Consider the following 14,749-nt stretch of genomic DNA (forward strand, 5'->3'; position numbering starts at 1 on the left):
CCGTTTCACAGTGGGGTGAGGGAGGATCTCCTGATCTTCGTGGAAACGAAGACTGAGAGGGTTAGAAAGCTCAGAAAAGAATTTGCACGTGGAAAGCTGCCATCCACATATGCCTGGCAGCTAGCAGAGAGTACTGTGTCACAAAGCTGGATGCTGAAAGTTGACTTTGGGGTGAATGAGGATGAAATCAGCCATGGCGTGCCAGGAACTGTGTATGTGAGTGCTGCACCACTTGCACTACTGGGTGCTGACTGTTGGATGTGTTCTCGACATACCTCTGCTCACCTTGTGTGACTCTCCAGTCAGGCCACGTGTCTGACTTCTTTCTGGCCTCTGAGCATGTGGCTGTCAGCTCACACCCTTCAGGAACGTGGTCTGTCCCCACGTCTGTGTGTGTGCACGTGTGTGCATGTGCTTTTTCACTTGACTGTTTCTAGCACTGCTACAGAACATAGATTTCATTTCTGACCTGTAATTGTAGGAAAGGGGCCTTGGGGATAGAACTACTCTTATTCTTGTTTTTTCTTGTTCTCCATTCTGTTTCCCTGTGGAGCTTGCCGCATTGTTTGCAGACAGACCAAAAGAAAGCAGGGGAGGGAGGCTCTCTACTGCTGTGCAGAAGGCTATGGGGACTTGAATCAGAGAGAAGCAGATTCAAGTACTGCGCAGGAGCAAGATGGTTAGAGCCCAAACTTTGCTATGGGAGTCTCTCCTACAGTGAGCTCAGTGCCAGACTAGGCAATGCCTTGTGCTCAGGCACAAAAACCCAGCCAACAGGACTCCCAGGCATCTGCTGCAGCTTGGGAATTGCCATGTGTTTTCCCTCGTCAGGCTTGATGCATTCAAATACATGTCCTCCCTCCAGCTATCCCCAGGCAGGTAGCTCATCCTGTGTCCCCCATGCTCCCCTGGGACACTTGGTCTCTATCTGTCCATCCCTTCGCTCCCTGCTGTCAGGAGCAGTGGCAGTGCAGCTGGGTGAGCCTTCCCAGCCATCTTAACACAGGCCAAGTGGAGAAGCAGGTTGATATTGGTCGTGCTGATGCAGCACCAATGCAGGAGGAAGGTGCAGTTGAATGTCTCCTGCTTTCCTGTCCTCTGGCTATCCAGGCAATTTAATAAAATACTTTGCTGCGTAGGCAGCTGCTCACAGCTTCAAAGTGGTGCACAAACATTAATGCCAGGACCCTGCAGCACCAGGATGTGACACTAACCCGTCAGCAGGAGATGGCAGGAAGTCACCTCGTGTTTCAAGTGTGCTGCTCCGGAGTAGAGTCGCCAAAAGCCAGCACTTGTACTTCACCTCTGATACATTAGAGAGCAACTGGTCCTGACAGCATGACCAGCATTTGATCCTCGGCTCCTTGAAGTTGGAATGAACCCTTTGAAGTTGCTGCAGTTCAGCGGATCCCTTTAACTTCCTGCTCCTCATCTGCCGGAGGTGGGAGCAGAGGCACGACTGTGCTTCTGCAGTGGCTGCTCTCCTGGACTCTGGTCTGTGTGTTGGCTCTGCCTGTAAATAGCAGAGAGCCACAACCTCCTGTCATATCGAGATGCACTCTCCCCTTGAGGCAGGAAAGAACAAGGATTGCCAGAGACAGCAGAGCAGAAATCAGCTCTGTCAGGGTTTCCAGGTCCTGCTGACACCAGGCTGCCAGTAACGAGGTTTGGGAGGTATTTTTAGCCAAATGGGAAGGGAGGTGCCCTTGGCTCTTTGTTTCCAGCCTCAGGCCTGCAGGAACAAGGCTGTGTGATGCCTACTGTGCTACCCAAAGCAGCTGCCAGAGGCACATTCCAGCCTGGTGGTTCCCCTGCCCTCCTGATGATCCACAGGTCCCACAGAATGTGGTCGCTTGGTTTGAGAACAAATCCCATCCCACAAGCCAGGCTGACCTGTTACAGAGATGTGAGGGCTGAAGGGGTGTCCAGCTCCCCTGTTCTTGGGGGACATCCCTGGGGCTCTGCCTGCTGCCCCACTCCAGCTGCACATGGCTACAGAGCCCCTGGTACTTCCTTGCCTTGGGCAGGAGGAAAGCTGGGGCACCCAAGGAGCTCCCCATATCTCAGAGAAGGCCACCCTCCCAGTGACACCAAAGGGAGCCATGCTGAGCTCAGCACAGCCAAGGGGTTGTATGAACCTTTGCGAGGCACAAAACTCACTGTGGTATCGGTGTGGGAAATGCCCTTCTAGAGGTCCAGTTCCTTTTATTTTATTCTATCCTTGGGTTTTTTTGCCTATCAAAAGCTGGAACTGTTCCTTTTCAGAACAAATTTAGTTTCCAGTTGGCTTTTTGGCTTTAGCTGTGTATTTTCCGGGCGTAGTGCAGTTTTTCTCAGCTGAGCCATTGTATGAAGTAATACAGTGATAGACTGTCTGTGTATGTGAGGCTGTTTGTATGGGAGCCTTTTGTTTCTCTCTCTGCAGCGGGAGCCTGTGCTCTGATTGTGTATGTTCCAGGCTTTATCAGCACCGGGAAGATGTTGCTTGGGATTTAAGGTTCTCAGAGATATTCTTGTTTGGCGTTCGCCAAATCCGGAGACACGTGTTGGACATGGGCATTTTATAGACTGCAAGAGCACAGCAAGAACTACAACCTGCTTCAACACAAAAGGCAGAGGAGGAAAAAACAAACACAACAAAAAGCTTTTCACGCAGTGTTTGAAAAGCTCCCTATTAACAAAACACATGGCTTAAAATGTGCTCCTTGGTGCGTTCGGGGGAGAAGTGAAACAAACTGCTTGAGAAATGCATTCATGAGAAAGATGAGCACCAAGAAAGCTGTCGAAATTAAACAGTCACTTGTAACATCCAAACCAACAGGCAGTGCCAGCAGGAAGAGAGGGAAATGGAGTACAAGGTCTGCATCCCAATCAGAGCTGGGGACTGCGGTTCCAGATATGGAGCACCAGCTGCAGGAAGGATGGGCACAGGTCCTGTCTCTGAGTACCTGAAGGATAAGGGATTAAATGCTGCCTCTTCCCAGGTGGGGCCGGTGAATATGAAGCTGGAGGAGCAGAGGTGGAGAGGCTGGTTGGTGAAGGTCGTATTGCACAAAATGATGGGAATGAGTGCAGCGGGATGAGCCATAAGCTGTTAGAAGGTGAGGTCTGTTGTGTGATCTGCAGCTCTGAGAGGGTTATGGCTTTGGGGGGAGGATGGACATCCCCATGGCCCCACCAGTCCCCAGCTCCCACACCAGCCTAGTGCTCCAGAGCCTCCCTGGCACTGGGACCCACAGAGAGCTGCAGACCCACCTCCACAGACACAGCGTGGCAGCAGGCTCAGCCCTGCTGCTGTGGCCAAGGCAGCACATCGAGCTCCATCTCCTTCCCCAATTCATTGCTGAGGAGGTGGCCATTCTTTGCAGCAGTGGTGACAAAGGGATCAGATTTCTGGTTTCTTTTTCCCTGGCCATGGGGTACAGGCAGTCTGGCCTCAGCAGACAATTCAGAAGCGACAGAAGACAACCTCAACAGCAAAGCAATGAGAAGCATAAGAACAGGTTCTTGGTGGCATGACATGGAGTGCTCCCTGCCATCCTCTTGCCCTCCAGCCAGGCGGGCAGACCTGTCAGACGTGTCTGGGCTCGGGGTGTCTCCTATCACTAACTGGGTTTTAAAGTGTCTCCCATTGCTAACTGGGTTTTTCTGTGTAGATATTTTTTACAGACATCTCTGTTTATGCAGCAATGACACAAGAGTGATCAAAACAGGCATGTGCTTACTCAAGAAGCAGGGAAGCCGTGGGGAGGGTGAAGTACCATCTTGAACTTAACAGTATGAAAAAGTGGAATGGAAGGCAGGACATGTTTGAGGTCGGGTGATGTGGGAGAACAATGAAAGCGGTTATGTAAATACATCAGTTATGCTATTGGAAAGGTATTGGGTGTTGTGATCCCAATTTCTGTTCCTCTTTCCAGCAGAACATTGAACTGATGTACAATTCAGAGCAGCCAGACCTCTTCTTTCCCTTTGCAGTGAGCAAGCAGAGTGGATGAGAGGCTGTGGTACGTGCCAAGACAGTGTCACTGTCCCTTCTGGAACTGGCTGTGTGCCTGTAGAGGCTCTGCTCCCAGCTGAGAGTTGGGGCAGAAGACACAGGCAGTCCCTGGCAGTTAGTTTGGAGATGCCTGAGCTTGTACCTGGCTTTGTGTGACAGATGTCCATCTCCTCTGAATGCCAGGGGGGAGGAGGCCACGTGGGTGCAGAATGTGCTAGAATGTGGCTGTGTGCAAATGCAGTTTAGATAGTGACTTCTGAATGTCTTTCTTTAGCTACAAGCAAGTGCTGTTGTATTTTCTCTCTCATTCCCCCATCTGTCTGAAAGGGAGAGGGCTAGGGAATGTAACATGGAACTGTATAACACATTAAACAGCATAGGAATGCCTTTGTGTGTGCCTCCATCAGAGATGGAGCTGTGTGGATGGACAGGGGCTCTGTAGGAAGCACTCCCACTGCAGCTGGTCCCCTCCCAGGGCTTGGGGCAGAAGAGCACAGGGCCATCAATGGTCATCCTTGCATGCAGAAGGTGAGCTGGTGTTCCTCAGCTGTGAGCCATGTAGATGATGGACCCACAGACCACAGCTGGACTCTGGCTGCCACACACAAGCCCTTGGGAAAGCTGCCCTGCAGCATGCAGACCACTTCCCCCATCCTGAACCTGCTGCTGGCCTGGAGCCTGTCCTGCTCAGCTCCTGTCCAATGGGACTTCTCAGTACTGTCCTACCTCATCAGCTTTCCAGTTTGCTTTGTCCCTACATTTATCTTCCTTCTGTGGTTGAACATGTGACTGAAGGCTTTAATTTATTCACAGCCCTCCTTTTGGTAATTTATCCTTTGTACTCTTTGCTGTCTTGTATTATTTAATTCTGTGAAGCACTCTGGGATTCAGTGTGTGTGAAAGATGCTGTACACAATAACATTATGCTGTATTGTTTGTGATTTGCAGGCCTTCTGGATTTCTAATTCTGATTGCAGTGGTGGTGTGTGTTATTTGTGCTATGGCTGTGCTCAAGGGCCTCAGCTGGATTGGACTTCCCTTCCAGCCCCTTCCCCCAGGAACTCACATCTCACTGTGCCCTGATTTAATGTTGGTTTGCTTAATTCTGTGTGTAATGGTTGCAAATGCAGGACATGCCACTGGGACAGGTGTGGGCTTGTGGTGTTGTGGTGAAGACATGGGACTAAACCTGGTGTGTGACTCCTTGTGAGATGTGGGGTTGCCCTCGGGGAGAGTGGGAATCATGTTCTCTGGAGGTGGCACAGGGAGCATGTGGGCTCCACCCCTCAGGGAGGGGGCTGTTTAAGGCAGCACTGGAGCAACTGAAGGAGAAGAGTTAGAGCTGCCTGTGAGAAGTCTCTGCTGAGCAGTTGGGGACAGAGCTGGAGGAGCTCTTCAGCCTGTTCCTTGTGGGAGTGGGAAGCTCAAAATAGGGCAAATCTCGGGGCTGCTGGCATGATGTGCTGTGTTGATGGGGGGTGCTGGCTGCTGCCCACCTCTCTGCTGCCAGGATTGCTGCACCAGTTGCACAGGTTCAGTGTGGGTGCAGAGGAGACCTCATCCTTTGTGCCTGCTATAACTGCATTTCAGGGTGTCCACAGGTCTGGCTCATGTGTGCTGTTGTGCTGCACTCCAGGTCTCTCACTTGGGTGGATGTGGTGGCAGGATCAGCAGAGAGGGTAGCAGGTGAGGTGCACATGCTCAACTTCAGTTTGGGTTTGTGCTTTTCCTGAACCTACAGCTCTGAAGCTTCCCAGAGTCACGAGTGAAGTTATAGCCCACGATTTCTGTATCGCTCTGTCTAACCAGAGCATAAGGTTCCCATCAGAGCAGGTTTTTCCCCTTGTCCACAGTCTGTGCATAGTTCCACTTCATGCACCGAGAGCCACATTTTCATTTGACTTGAGAGCTCTGGGCTTCCAGCCTGGCAGAATACATGCCCTTCCTGTACCATCCTGCAGCACAGGAAGAGCATGTGTTATATTCCACAGGTCTGCTGTGTTATATTCCAGTACTTCTGGGGCTGATGGCGAGGGTGGGCTTGGCACATCCAGCTGCTCACCATTTCCCCTTTTGCCTGGTCACAGGTACGCCATCGACCGCAGCACGGACTCCGAGAGGATCTTTGACATCGATGCCAAAACAGGTGCCATTGTGACGGGAAAGGTCCTGGACCGGGAGACAGCAGGGTGGCACAACATCACTGTCCTGGCGATGGAAGCAGGTGAGATGGAGGAGGGCTGTGTGGAGAGGGAGAAGCATTGGGTGCTGTCACTGCAGGGGTGGCCAAGACGCGAGTGTTAATCAACACTGAAGTAAAAAACATAAATGCAGCAGCACTGAGTCTGACATCTCCCTAGACAACCTAAAAATACTCTTCCAGACTCGAGCATTAATAAGGGAGCATGGTCGAATAGTATGTTTGATGAACACTAATCAAATTTGTGTTATCTATGCGCCATCTCTGCCAGTCATCCCTGTGCAGCTCCTTCCCCGCAGTCACACCTGCTGAGTGGCACTGGGGGCTCCCCGGGGGGGATGTTCACATCACCTGCATCCCCCAAAATCAGTCATGTGCTGCCTGTGGATGTCCCATCAGCTGGAGCCCTGTGGCACTGAGTGGCTGTCAGCACTTGCTTCTGCTGGGGCTCATGCTGTGTGGGATGGTCCCAGCACTGCAGCAGTGGGAGGGGAACTGTGGGGGCAGAGTGTCCCAGGCATCATGCTGGGAAACAGAAAGGCGTTGCCATGTTCTTCCAAGTTTTCCATATTTTGGATATGCAAGTCACCAGGGCAGGCTGGGCCCTGCTGTGCTCTGCCTTCCACCCCACAGTGGATACCAGGGAGCCTCTGTGGCTGCAGAGCACCTGCTGATGTGTGCCAAGGCCTGTCTGTCTGTGGGTAGGAACCTAGGCTTCACTCTAGGAGATCCTCAGGAGTTCTGATTCTTGGTTCTTTGCTTGTTCTTGAGCATTGAAGGTGCTGTTCACATTCAAGGAGCTGAGTCAGGGCCTGACTTGGGTCCCAGCGGTCAGATCTTGCCACCCACCCCAGCCAGGCAATGGCACAAGCCCCATGGCCCAGGGAGAGGAGGGTCAGTGGCCCTGGTCAGACCCGTGCTGCCCGGGGGGATGTCCCTGCCTCTGCCTCGTGTCACAGCCCCTCTGTGCTGACACTCTGTGCCGGCTGACCGGGGTCACCCTGCCCTCTCTGGCTGTGGCACTGGCACTGTCGGGAGCCCTGGCTGGCCTGGAGATGGGTGGGTGTGTTGGCACTGCCTGGCCATGTCAGAGGGAGGGCAGCCCACTGCTGAGCCATGGCCCGTCCTGGGGGCTCCATGGGGAGGCTCTGCTGGGAAGAGGGGAGGGCGGCATTGCAGCACAACTCAGCATCCAGAGGAAACGTGAGGTGACAAGAATCAGAAGGACAATATTTACACGCAGTGGCTAGGATTTCAGAACAAGTCAGTAAATGCTGTGGCTCCCCTCCGGCAGAGAAGCCTGTCAGGCTGGATCGCTTCAAAAACCAGGGAGACTCTTCAGTGCTCTGACTTCTCCCGTGGTGAGCTCTGACTCATCCGTTTTAACTGCCCAGACATCCCTCCCAGTGACATTATCCTTAACGTTTTGTAATCATGAAATATTAATGACTGATATTGAATTTAAAGTACAATTTATGTCTGAATCCTCTGGCGGAAAGGGCAGTTGTAAAGGTACAGCCTTCTGAGTGATGGAGGGGTTTCGGAGGGGGCTGTGCAGCAGCTGTCAGGCTGTGCCTGGTGAAGTGGGGTCAGCTGCAGCAGTGGGAACGTGGAATGCAGGGTGACTGGGAGCCTCCATGCTGGCAGCAGCACAACCAGCAGTGCAGTTCCTGGCACAGAGGTGTTGGGGGCCGGGGGTGCTCACCATGGGCATGCAGGGGCTGCTGCACCAGGCTGGACCTTACCAGGTACAGACAGGAGAGGCAAGTGGTAAAATATTCTCTTTCCTCAGTGAGACGTAAACTTGGCAGGAGGAATGGAACGAGCCAACTGGGCATCCTGCTACCCAGACTCGTGCCTCTGGCGCTCTGGCTCGTTGGGGAGGGGGGGAACCCATGGCCACCTGATTCCCTCAGTGCCAGGCACAAGATGTTGCATCCCTGTGGCCGCCTCGAGCTGCCCGCCCAGTCTCCTGGCAGGGCTGTCCTGAACAGGGTTTGACTGCTGGTGGCTGAAGGACAGACAGCCCTCTGGCAGCCCTTCTTTCCACAGGGAGCCCGTGAGGCTCGAGCAGCTCCATGCAGGAGCTGTGCCCCGACCCTGGACAGTCCTGTCCTGCAGCAGAGACTGTGTCCAGGGGCACATGTCCCACCTGCAGATATCACAGAGTGCATTTGCCTCTGAGAGCAGTAAGAAAAGCTGCAGAAGGTGCCTGGCTGTGCCCATGAGCTGGCTGGGCTGATGCTGCTGCAGGAGGAGTGGAGGCAGCTCTGCCCCCCCAACCAGGCACCCCCAGCATGAGCTGCCTTGGCCAGCCAGGGACCACTGGAGTGTTTGGCCTCACAGCGTGGCAGCTGGCAGGAAACATGGGGGCTGTTCAGCTAATCTGGCCTGGGACCAGGCCAAGCACTTCCACAGATAAATCTTCATCTTGCTCGCAAGCTGTTTACCTTCCTTGGGCTAATATTAGTGATTCTCTTCCTGTTTTCCTCTTTGCTCATGTAAAATGATGAGGCCTTGACTGCTGTGTCCACTGCTGGTAATTGAGATGATAAATCTTCCTGCTGGAGACTGGCTTTAATCAGAGCATTGTGTTTGGATGCGATTTAATGACTCTCATGCTGCTGAGTTTGGGCAAGACTCAGGAGAGGTGAGAGCCATTTATGTGTTACTTGGCTTAACTGCTGCTTCCACTTTGTATCCCCTCAGCAGGGAGCCACGTTCTCAGCTCCAGCCTCTGATGTAGCCTCCTGTCAGAGGAGCCATACCCCTGGCATGCCCCTGCTCTGTCCTTGCCACCAGTGCTCTGCTTTGCAGGCAGGACCTGCACCAAGAGCTACAAACCCACCCTGTGCTCCACAGCCGTGGCATCGGGGCTGGAGAGCAGAGTGGCCCATCCCAGTCTTCTGCTCTGCGTTTTGTTTTCCCAATTCGCCGAGGTAGCAAGGAATAAATTCCACTCCTGCCTCTCCTGACTTCCTTACTAATATAAAAATTTTGAATTCAGTATTGTACCAGCTTGGTGTTGACACAGAAGAGCAGGTCGTACGCTGTGCCCAGCAGTGTCTGTGAGCTGGGCTACCCCAGGTGCTGCTGTGCCCTGGGCTCTCCTCAGACCCAGAGAAGCTGCCGAGCATCCCTTGGTGTGTGAGACCCTGCATGGCTCTGTGCAGGCAGGAGGGCAAATGGCATGTGTGCTTCGGCAATGGCTGGATTTGGAGCTCCACAGGAAAGGTTTGGGGGTAAAAATGCAAAGTGCTTTATTGTGAGTTTGTGTGCAGGTTTGGAGGGGTAATAACTGCAACCCAGCACAGTAACCGCTGGTTCCTCCTTTCCTGCCATGACAGGGGTGGCTGAGTATCCCCAGTCCCCTCCCATCCCTGTGAGCTGCTGCTGCAGAGCTCCAGCCTTGGTGAGCAGTTGCCCAGAACTGCCCAGTGTTGGTCCTGTTGGCACTCAGTCATCCACAGCTCAGGGGGAGGGCAAGTTGGCATTTTGTGTCTGAACATTCAAGATGAGAATATCGTCCTGTTTAGATTACTTCCATGCTTATTTACATTGAGAAAAATACTTTGGGATGTGGCTGAAGCATTTGAGTGTTGAGCCAGAGTGTTGCTGTGCAGCAGGACTGTGACCATCTCCTGCTCCAGCGTCCTGACACTGCCTGTCCTGTCCCAGCACTGCCTGTCCTGTCCAAGTGCTGCCTGTTTTGCCATGTGGCACCTGGGCATGGGGGGTCCAGCTGGCACTCAGTGCATGCCCTGAACCATGCTGGTAATTGTGTTGGAGCAAGTGCAGATGCAGCAGCATGGAAGCGCTGGGCAGGATTCCGTCCCCCACCCGCAGCAGCTCCAGTGGCTCTGAAATAATTCTTCCCATGTTGGCAAAGGCAGCTGCCAGTCACCAGCCTGGATCTCCCGTGCTGCACGGCTGTGCTTCCAGCATCTCCCTCTTGTTCTGTGTATTTTCCATGTCTCTTTCCTCAGTCTTTTCAGATTAATAGCATTCCAACTCCTGAAGGAAATGCAGAAAAACGGCATGTTTAATTTTAATTTAGGAAAGCGTTTAGGTAGCAGCCTAGTTTCCTCGCTGCTGTCAATCAGGTTTTCTCAAGGCTGACATCAATTAGTTTAAAAATATTGAATGTAATTTTGCCTGACACAACATATTGCAGCCACTGCAAAATATAATTTATTTTAGAAGAAGAAATAATTAAACTAATTTGCATGTCAGTCAGCTGAGCTGGAATACCGAGGAGAGATGCTGCAATGGAAGGTGGCTTTTTTGCTTTCCAGTTGCCCTCAGCCTGCACGTGCCACCCTCACCCCGGCCCTGGGCCAGGTGCTGCTTGGCAGAGCCCTGCGAGGGCAGGTTGCTGTGCCACCCACACAAATAGCTTCATCCACCCCCTCTGCTGCTCTTCCTGGCACTAGAACCTGCTTGCTGAGCCTTTGCTTGTGTTCTGGAGCGTGTGTTGGGTGCGTGCACACAGGTAGAGAAAGCACAGGTCAGAGTTTCTGGCCTTGCAGACTTGAAGCCTGCATTAGTCAAGTGCTTTGTGCCTTTCATCACAGATGTACTCCAACAATCCTAATCGCACTTCTTGCTGTCATAAATTCAGTTTGTGCCACGCAGTTACAGAAAACATATTTCAGATGTTTTGAAGATAACTTTTATCAAGTACATCCAACCATTTTTCATATCTCCCACCCGTGACTCCAGGTAGTGGCTCAGAGGAAGAGGGAGATTGATAAAGCATTTGGGGAACCTTCAAATATACACTGTACAGCCAAAAAAAAAAGAAGCTGATGTGGGCCTCGCTGGAAAGGTAGACAAGGGTGCAGTAGTTGCGTTTCTAACCTTGATGTTTCTGGACACGTCAAATTTTAACCTTGTCACTGACCCAGGAGTGAGCGTGAGCCTCAGGCTTCAGCAGTTTTGGAAGGGCCAAAAGGAGAGCTTTGGTATGACAGGGTGCATTAAGAAAGGTCACTGTGCTGTGCCTGGGGGAGTGGGACGTCAGGCAGGGCTCGGTGCGGGTGCTCAGCTCTGTGCAGATCCTGTGGGTGACTCCGCTCGCGTGCGTGGCGCAAAGTGCTCCCGGCAGCTGCAGCTGGAGCTGTGGAAGAGCACGGACCTGTGGTTCTGCTTGGCTCTAAACATGCTGATCACATCCCTCCTGAGGGGCTCTGGGAGGTGGTCTCGAAGTGAAGCTGCCATGCTCAGGCTCACCTGGGTGCCCAGAGCTGGCCCTGCAGAACCTCCATGGCACACAACAGGTTCTGAGGAGTGTTTGGCAGCACTGGGATTGGCTCCTGCTCCCAGCCAGCTCAGACTTTGTGGGGCACTGAGGGAGGAACCCCACTCCTCTAGGTTACAGTTAGGAAGGGGAAGAGGTGGGGTTTTGGGCTCTTCCTCCCTTCAGGCTCTTCTTCCTCCCTTCTCTTTCTGCCTTTCCTCCGTGCCGGCAGTGCCAGCTTGCTCCAGAGCTGAGCAGCAGGGGTGGTTATCCATCTTCCTGTGGGCTGAGGAGGGGGTGATGAGATGCTGTCGTTCTCCTTCTTGCAGGAATTGGACCCTTTTTCCTCCTGCTCATTTGTGGGCATCAGGCGCACACCCCTCCGCCTCCCCAGGCTCCCTTCTCGCCCTGCTGCCTCCCCCTTTCTCTCTCTCTGAAAGCAACTGCAGTTTATTTCACTGCACCAACATGCCTTTTAAAATAACACATAGTTCCAGGCTTTTAGTCACGACTTCTGTCTCCCTCCCCCAAAAACAACCATCTAGTTACCAGAGCAGCTGGTCTGGGTGAGAGGGAGTGATAACATGAGAATGGGGTGAAGGCAGCTCTGGGGAGGGGGCTTAGATTCCCAGCTAATTATGGAGCAGTGCTAAATCTCTTCTCCTCTGGGTCCTCCCCCACCTGATCTGCAGGGGCCAGTAATAATGTTATAGACAAACAGGCAGCAGAACTCCTGCCCAAGCATGGAGAGAGGCATTAGTTCTGTCACAGGTGCAACCTCTGGGTAAAACAAAGGAGGTGGAGTAAGAGGGAGTTCTCATTTCTGGGCATGTATGAGATGCTTCAGCAAACATCAGTCCCTCCAGAGTGATTTATAATCCTGTGGCACAGTCTCGGTGTCCCTTGGAAGTTGTGCTCAGGGCAGTGACGCTGCAGTGAGTGGAGGTGGAAACACTGTCCCCGTCCCACCTGCGGACTGAACCTGTCCCAGCCAGCGGTTCTGTGCACCCCAAGGGAGGAGGGGAGTGGGCTGTGAGCCCCTGGGACCACTGCCTGTGCGAGGCTGGGCTGGTAAGTGTGGGGTTGGGGGGACTGCCCTCACTCTTACTGGGTGACCCCTCTCATGCCAGCTGGTGGATGGTGCTGGGTTCAAGTTGAAGCTGCTGATGACAGTACAAAAAACAGTGTCAGCATGAGAGACTTGGGTCCCTCAGCATGAGGCAGGAGCCCTGTGCCTCAATGGGGCACAGTCACCACCAGGTCACCTGGGTGTAGAGGACGTGGAGGGACAGATCTCACCACCACCCTGTGCCCTCAGTTGATCTCAGCTGTTTCACATGCTGGCTCTGTTCACTCCGCTCTCGGATGTTGCCACCAGCCCCCAGGGCTTATGGGTTAGGATCCAGGTCAGGGGGTGATGTTCTCATGTCCTAACCTTCTTGTGCCTTTTCTGTGCTGTTTGGCTGCAGCACAGATCCTCACCAGATGTGACTGGCCCTTATGGCCAGGACTTGCTCTAGGCTGTTCAGCATTTTCAGGGGTAGATCAGGCTGATGGTGATGTTTCCTGAGTCCTTGGCACATAGCCCAGCAGTTGGGATTCTTTACAGGGAGCAATGAGGCTGAGTGATGCTCTGCAGGTGCTGCTGTCCTGGAGATGGTCCGTGCCACAGGCAGAGATGCAGTGCTGTGTGTCCCTTGGTGCTGTGTGACCCTCAGTGCTGGCTGCAGCCACACAGCCACCAGACTGGGAAGGGGAGGGTTGCTCACTGACAGCAGTCAGCACTTTGTGCTGAAGCCCTGCTTCTCTTTCTGTTTCAGATAATCACTCACAGGTGTCAAGGGCCTCTCTCCGTATCCGTATCCTGGATGTCAACGACAATCCGCCTGAGCTCGCCACTCCGTATGAAGCTGCTGTGTGTGAGGATGCCAAGCCAGGCCAGGTAGTGGGTGTCCCCCAACCCCGGTCTCATGCTGCAGGCAGTGCTCTGGACCAGTGCCAGCCTGCCAGTCCATCCCCTTCTGCCTGAGACTCTTCCCATGCAGCCCCTGTCACGCTGGGAATCACTCTGCCCGTGTCCCACAGCCGAGCCCGTCTCATGGCTCATCCCGTGCCGTGGCCTCAGCCAGTGATGTCACTGGCTGGACCCTGCGTGCAGGGCCCTGGGAGAGGCTGCAGATGCAACCCTGGTGCTCACCTCTGCCCTCTCCCCACAGCTGATCCAGACAATAAGCGTTGTGGACCGGGATGAGCCTCAGAGCGGCCATCATTTCTACTTCACGCTGGCACCTGAAGCCACCAACAACCACCACTTTTCTTTGCTGGACATCCAGGGTAAGTCCTGCTGCACCCCTGGCCCATCAGCCCTTGGGCTGAGTGGCACCATTGGCTGTGAGGAGGCAGATGGACCGTGGGCTTAGGGTCTGTCTGTGCCAGGTGGAACTCCAGGTGCTTTGGGCATGCCACAGGGCTTCTTGCCAGCCTGAAATGGCGGGACTGGTCAGCTAGCAGCTTGGATTTCCTCAAGGAGGCTCTGCCAGCTTTATTCCCTGCTGCAAGGAGCTCCAAAGCTCCTCTCGTGCTGTCTGGTTAAGCCTTTGGTGTTTTCAGGGCTCTCGATCCCTTTCTTCATGTGGAATCTCCAACCTGCCTGCAGGCAAGGAGATGATGTAGATTTATAGATGAACACACGTTTTGAGTATTATGATTTATCCCTCTACAAGGTAAATCCTGGAGCGTGGGTCATCCTGGGGCTGCCGTGTGGGTGGGCAGCCCCATCTCCCTGACAAACAGGCAGTGTGGTCATACCACAGCCAGCCTGTGGCCATGGTGGGTCCTCTGGGATACAGCCTGCAGAACCTGATTCCCTGTGAGGTGATGGCTCCAGGATGCAGTTCCTCTGCTTTTCCTGGGGCTCATCCTGTCCTTTGGGACATGCAGCCAAGCATGTCTATTCCTCCGGGGTTCTCTATGTCCCTGGACTCAGTGGCATTTGTGTGGACAATAAGAATCCAGAAAAGTAGTTATCAGGCTATTTTTGACTGGTGTTTAGGGTGCATTTAGGTGCTGATTGCAGCAGTAGGTATAGCAGGGACCCCTGCAGATACCGGGACCTTCTCCAGCCAGATGCACACGCACTTGTCACAGAGGCCAGCCCTGATGGAAGCTAGCAGATCACATTGAAATTCTTCTTTGGTTTTGATTGGGTTTTCTTTTAAAACCATTTTCTGTCTCTGCTTTTGCAGCTTCATCTGTCAAAAGTCTGGTTTACTTTGTTTCAAGCTTATCAGAGGAGCCTTCTGCTGACTTA

General features: G+C 53.2%; 1 protein-coding gene across 3 annotated transcripts in view; it reads left to right on the forward strand.

Annotated features, from left to right (window-relative positions):
- CDH22 (cadherin 22) overlaps window positions 1–14,749 on the forward strand; it is a 77,149-nt gene that overhangs the window by 51,249 nt on the left and 11,151 nt on the right. For all 3 annotated transcript variants that reach the window (XM_039386223.1, XM_027745896.2, XM_027745897.2), the window contains exons 8-10: window positions 6,088–6,224; window positions 13,260–13,381; window positions 13,656–13,773. In XM_039386223.1, coding sequence (XP_039242157.1) covers window positions 6,088–6,224; window positions 13,260–13,381; window positions 13,656–13,773 — 377 coding nt within the window. The remainder of the gene's footprint in view (window positions 1–6,087; window positions 6,225–13,259; window positions 13,382–13,655; window positions 13,774–14,749) is intronic.

The sequence above is a fragment of the Pipra filicauda genome, unplaced genomic scaffold, assembly GCF_003945595.2.
Source record: "Pipra filicauda isolate LSUMZ 115617 unplaced genomic scaffold, ASM394559v2 scaffold474_size475410_pilon, whole genome shotgun sequence".
In the NCBI taxonomy this organism is placed as follows: Eukaryota; Metazoa; Chordata; class Aves; order Passeriformes; family Pipridae; genus Pipra; species Pipra filicauda.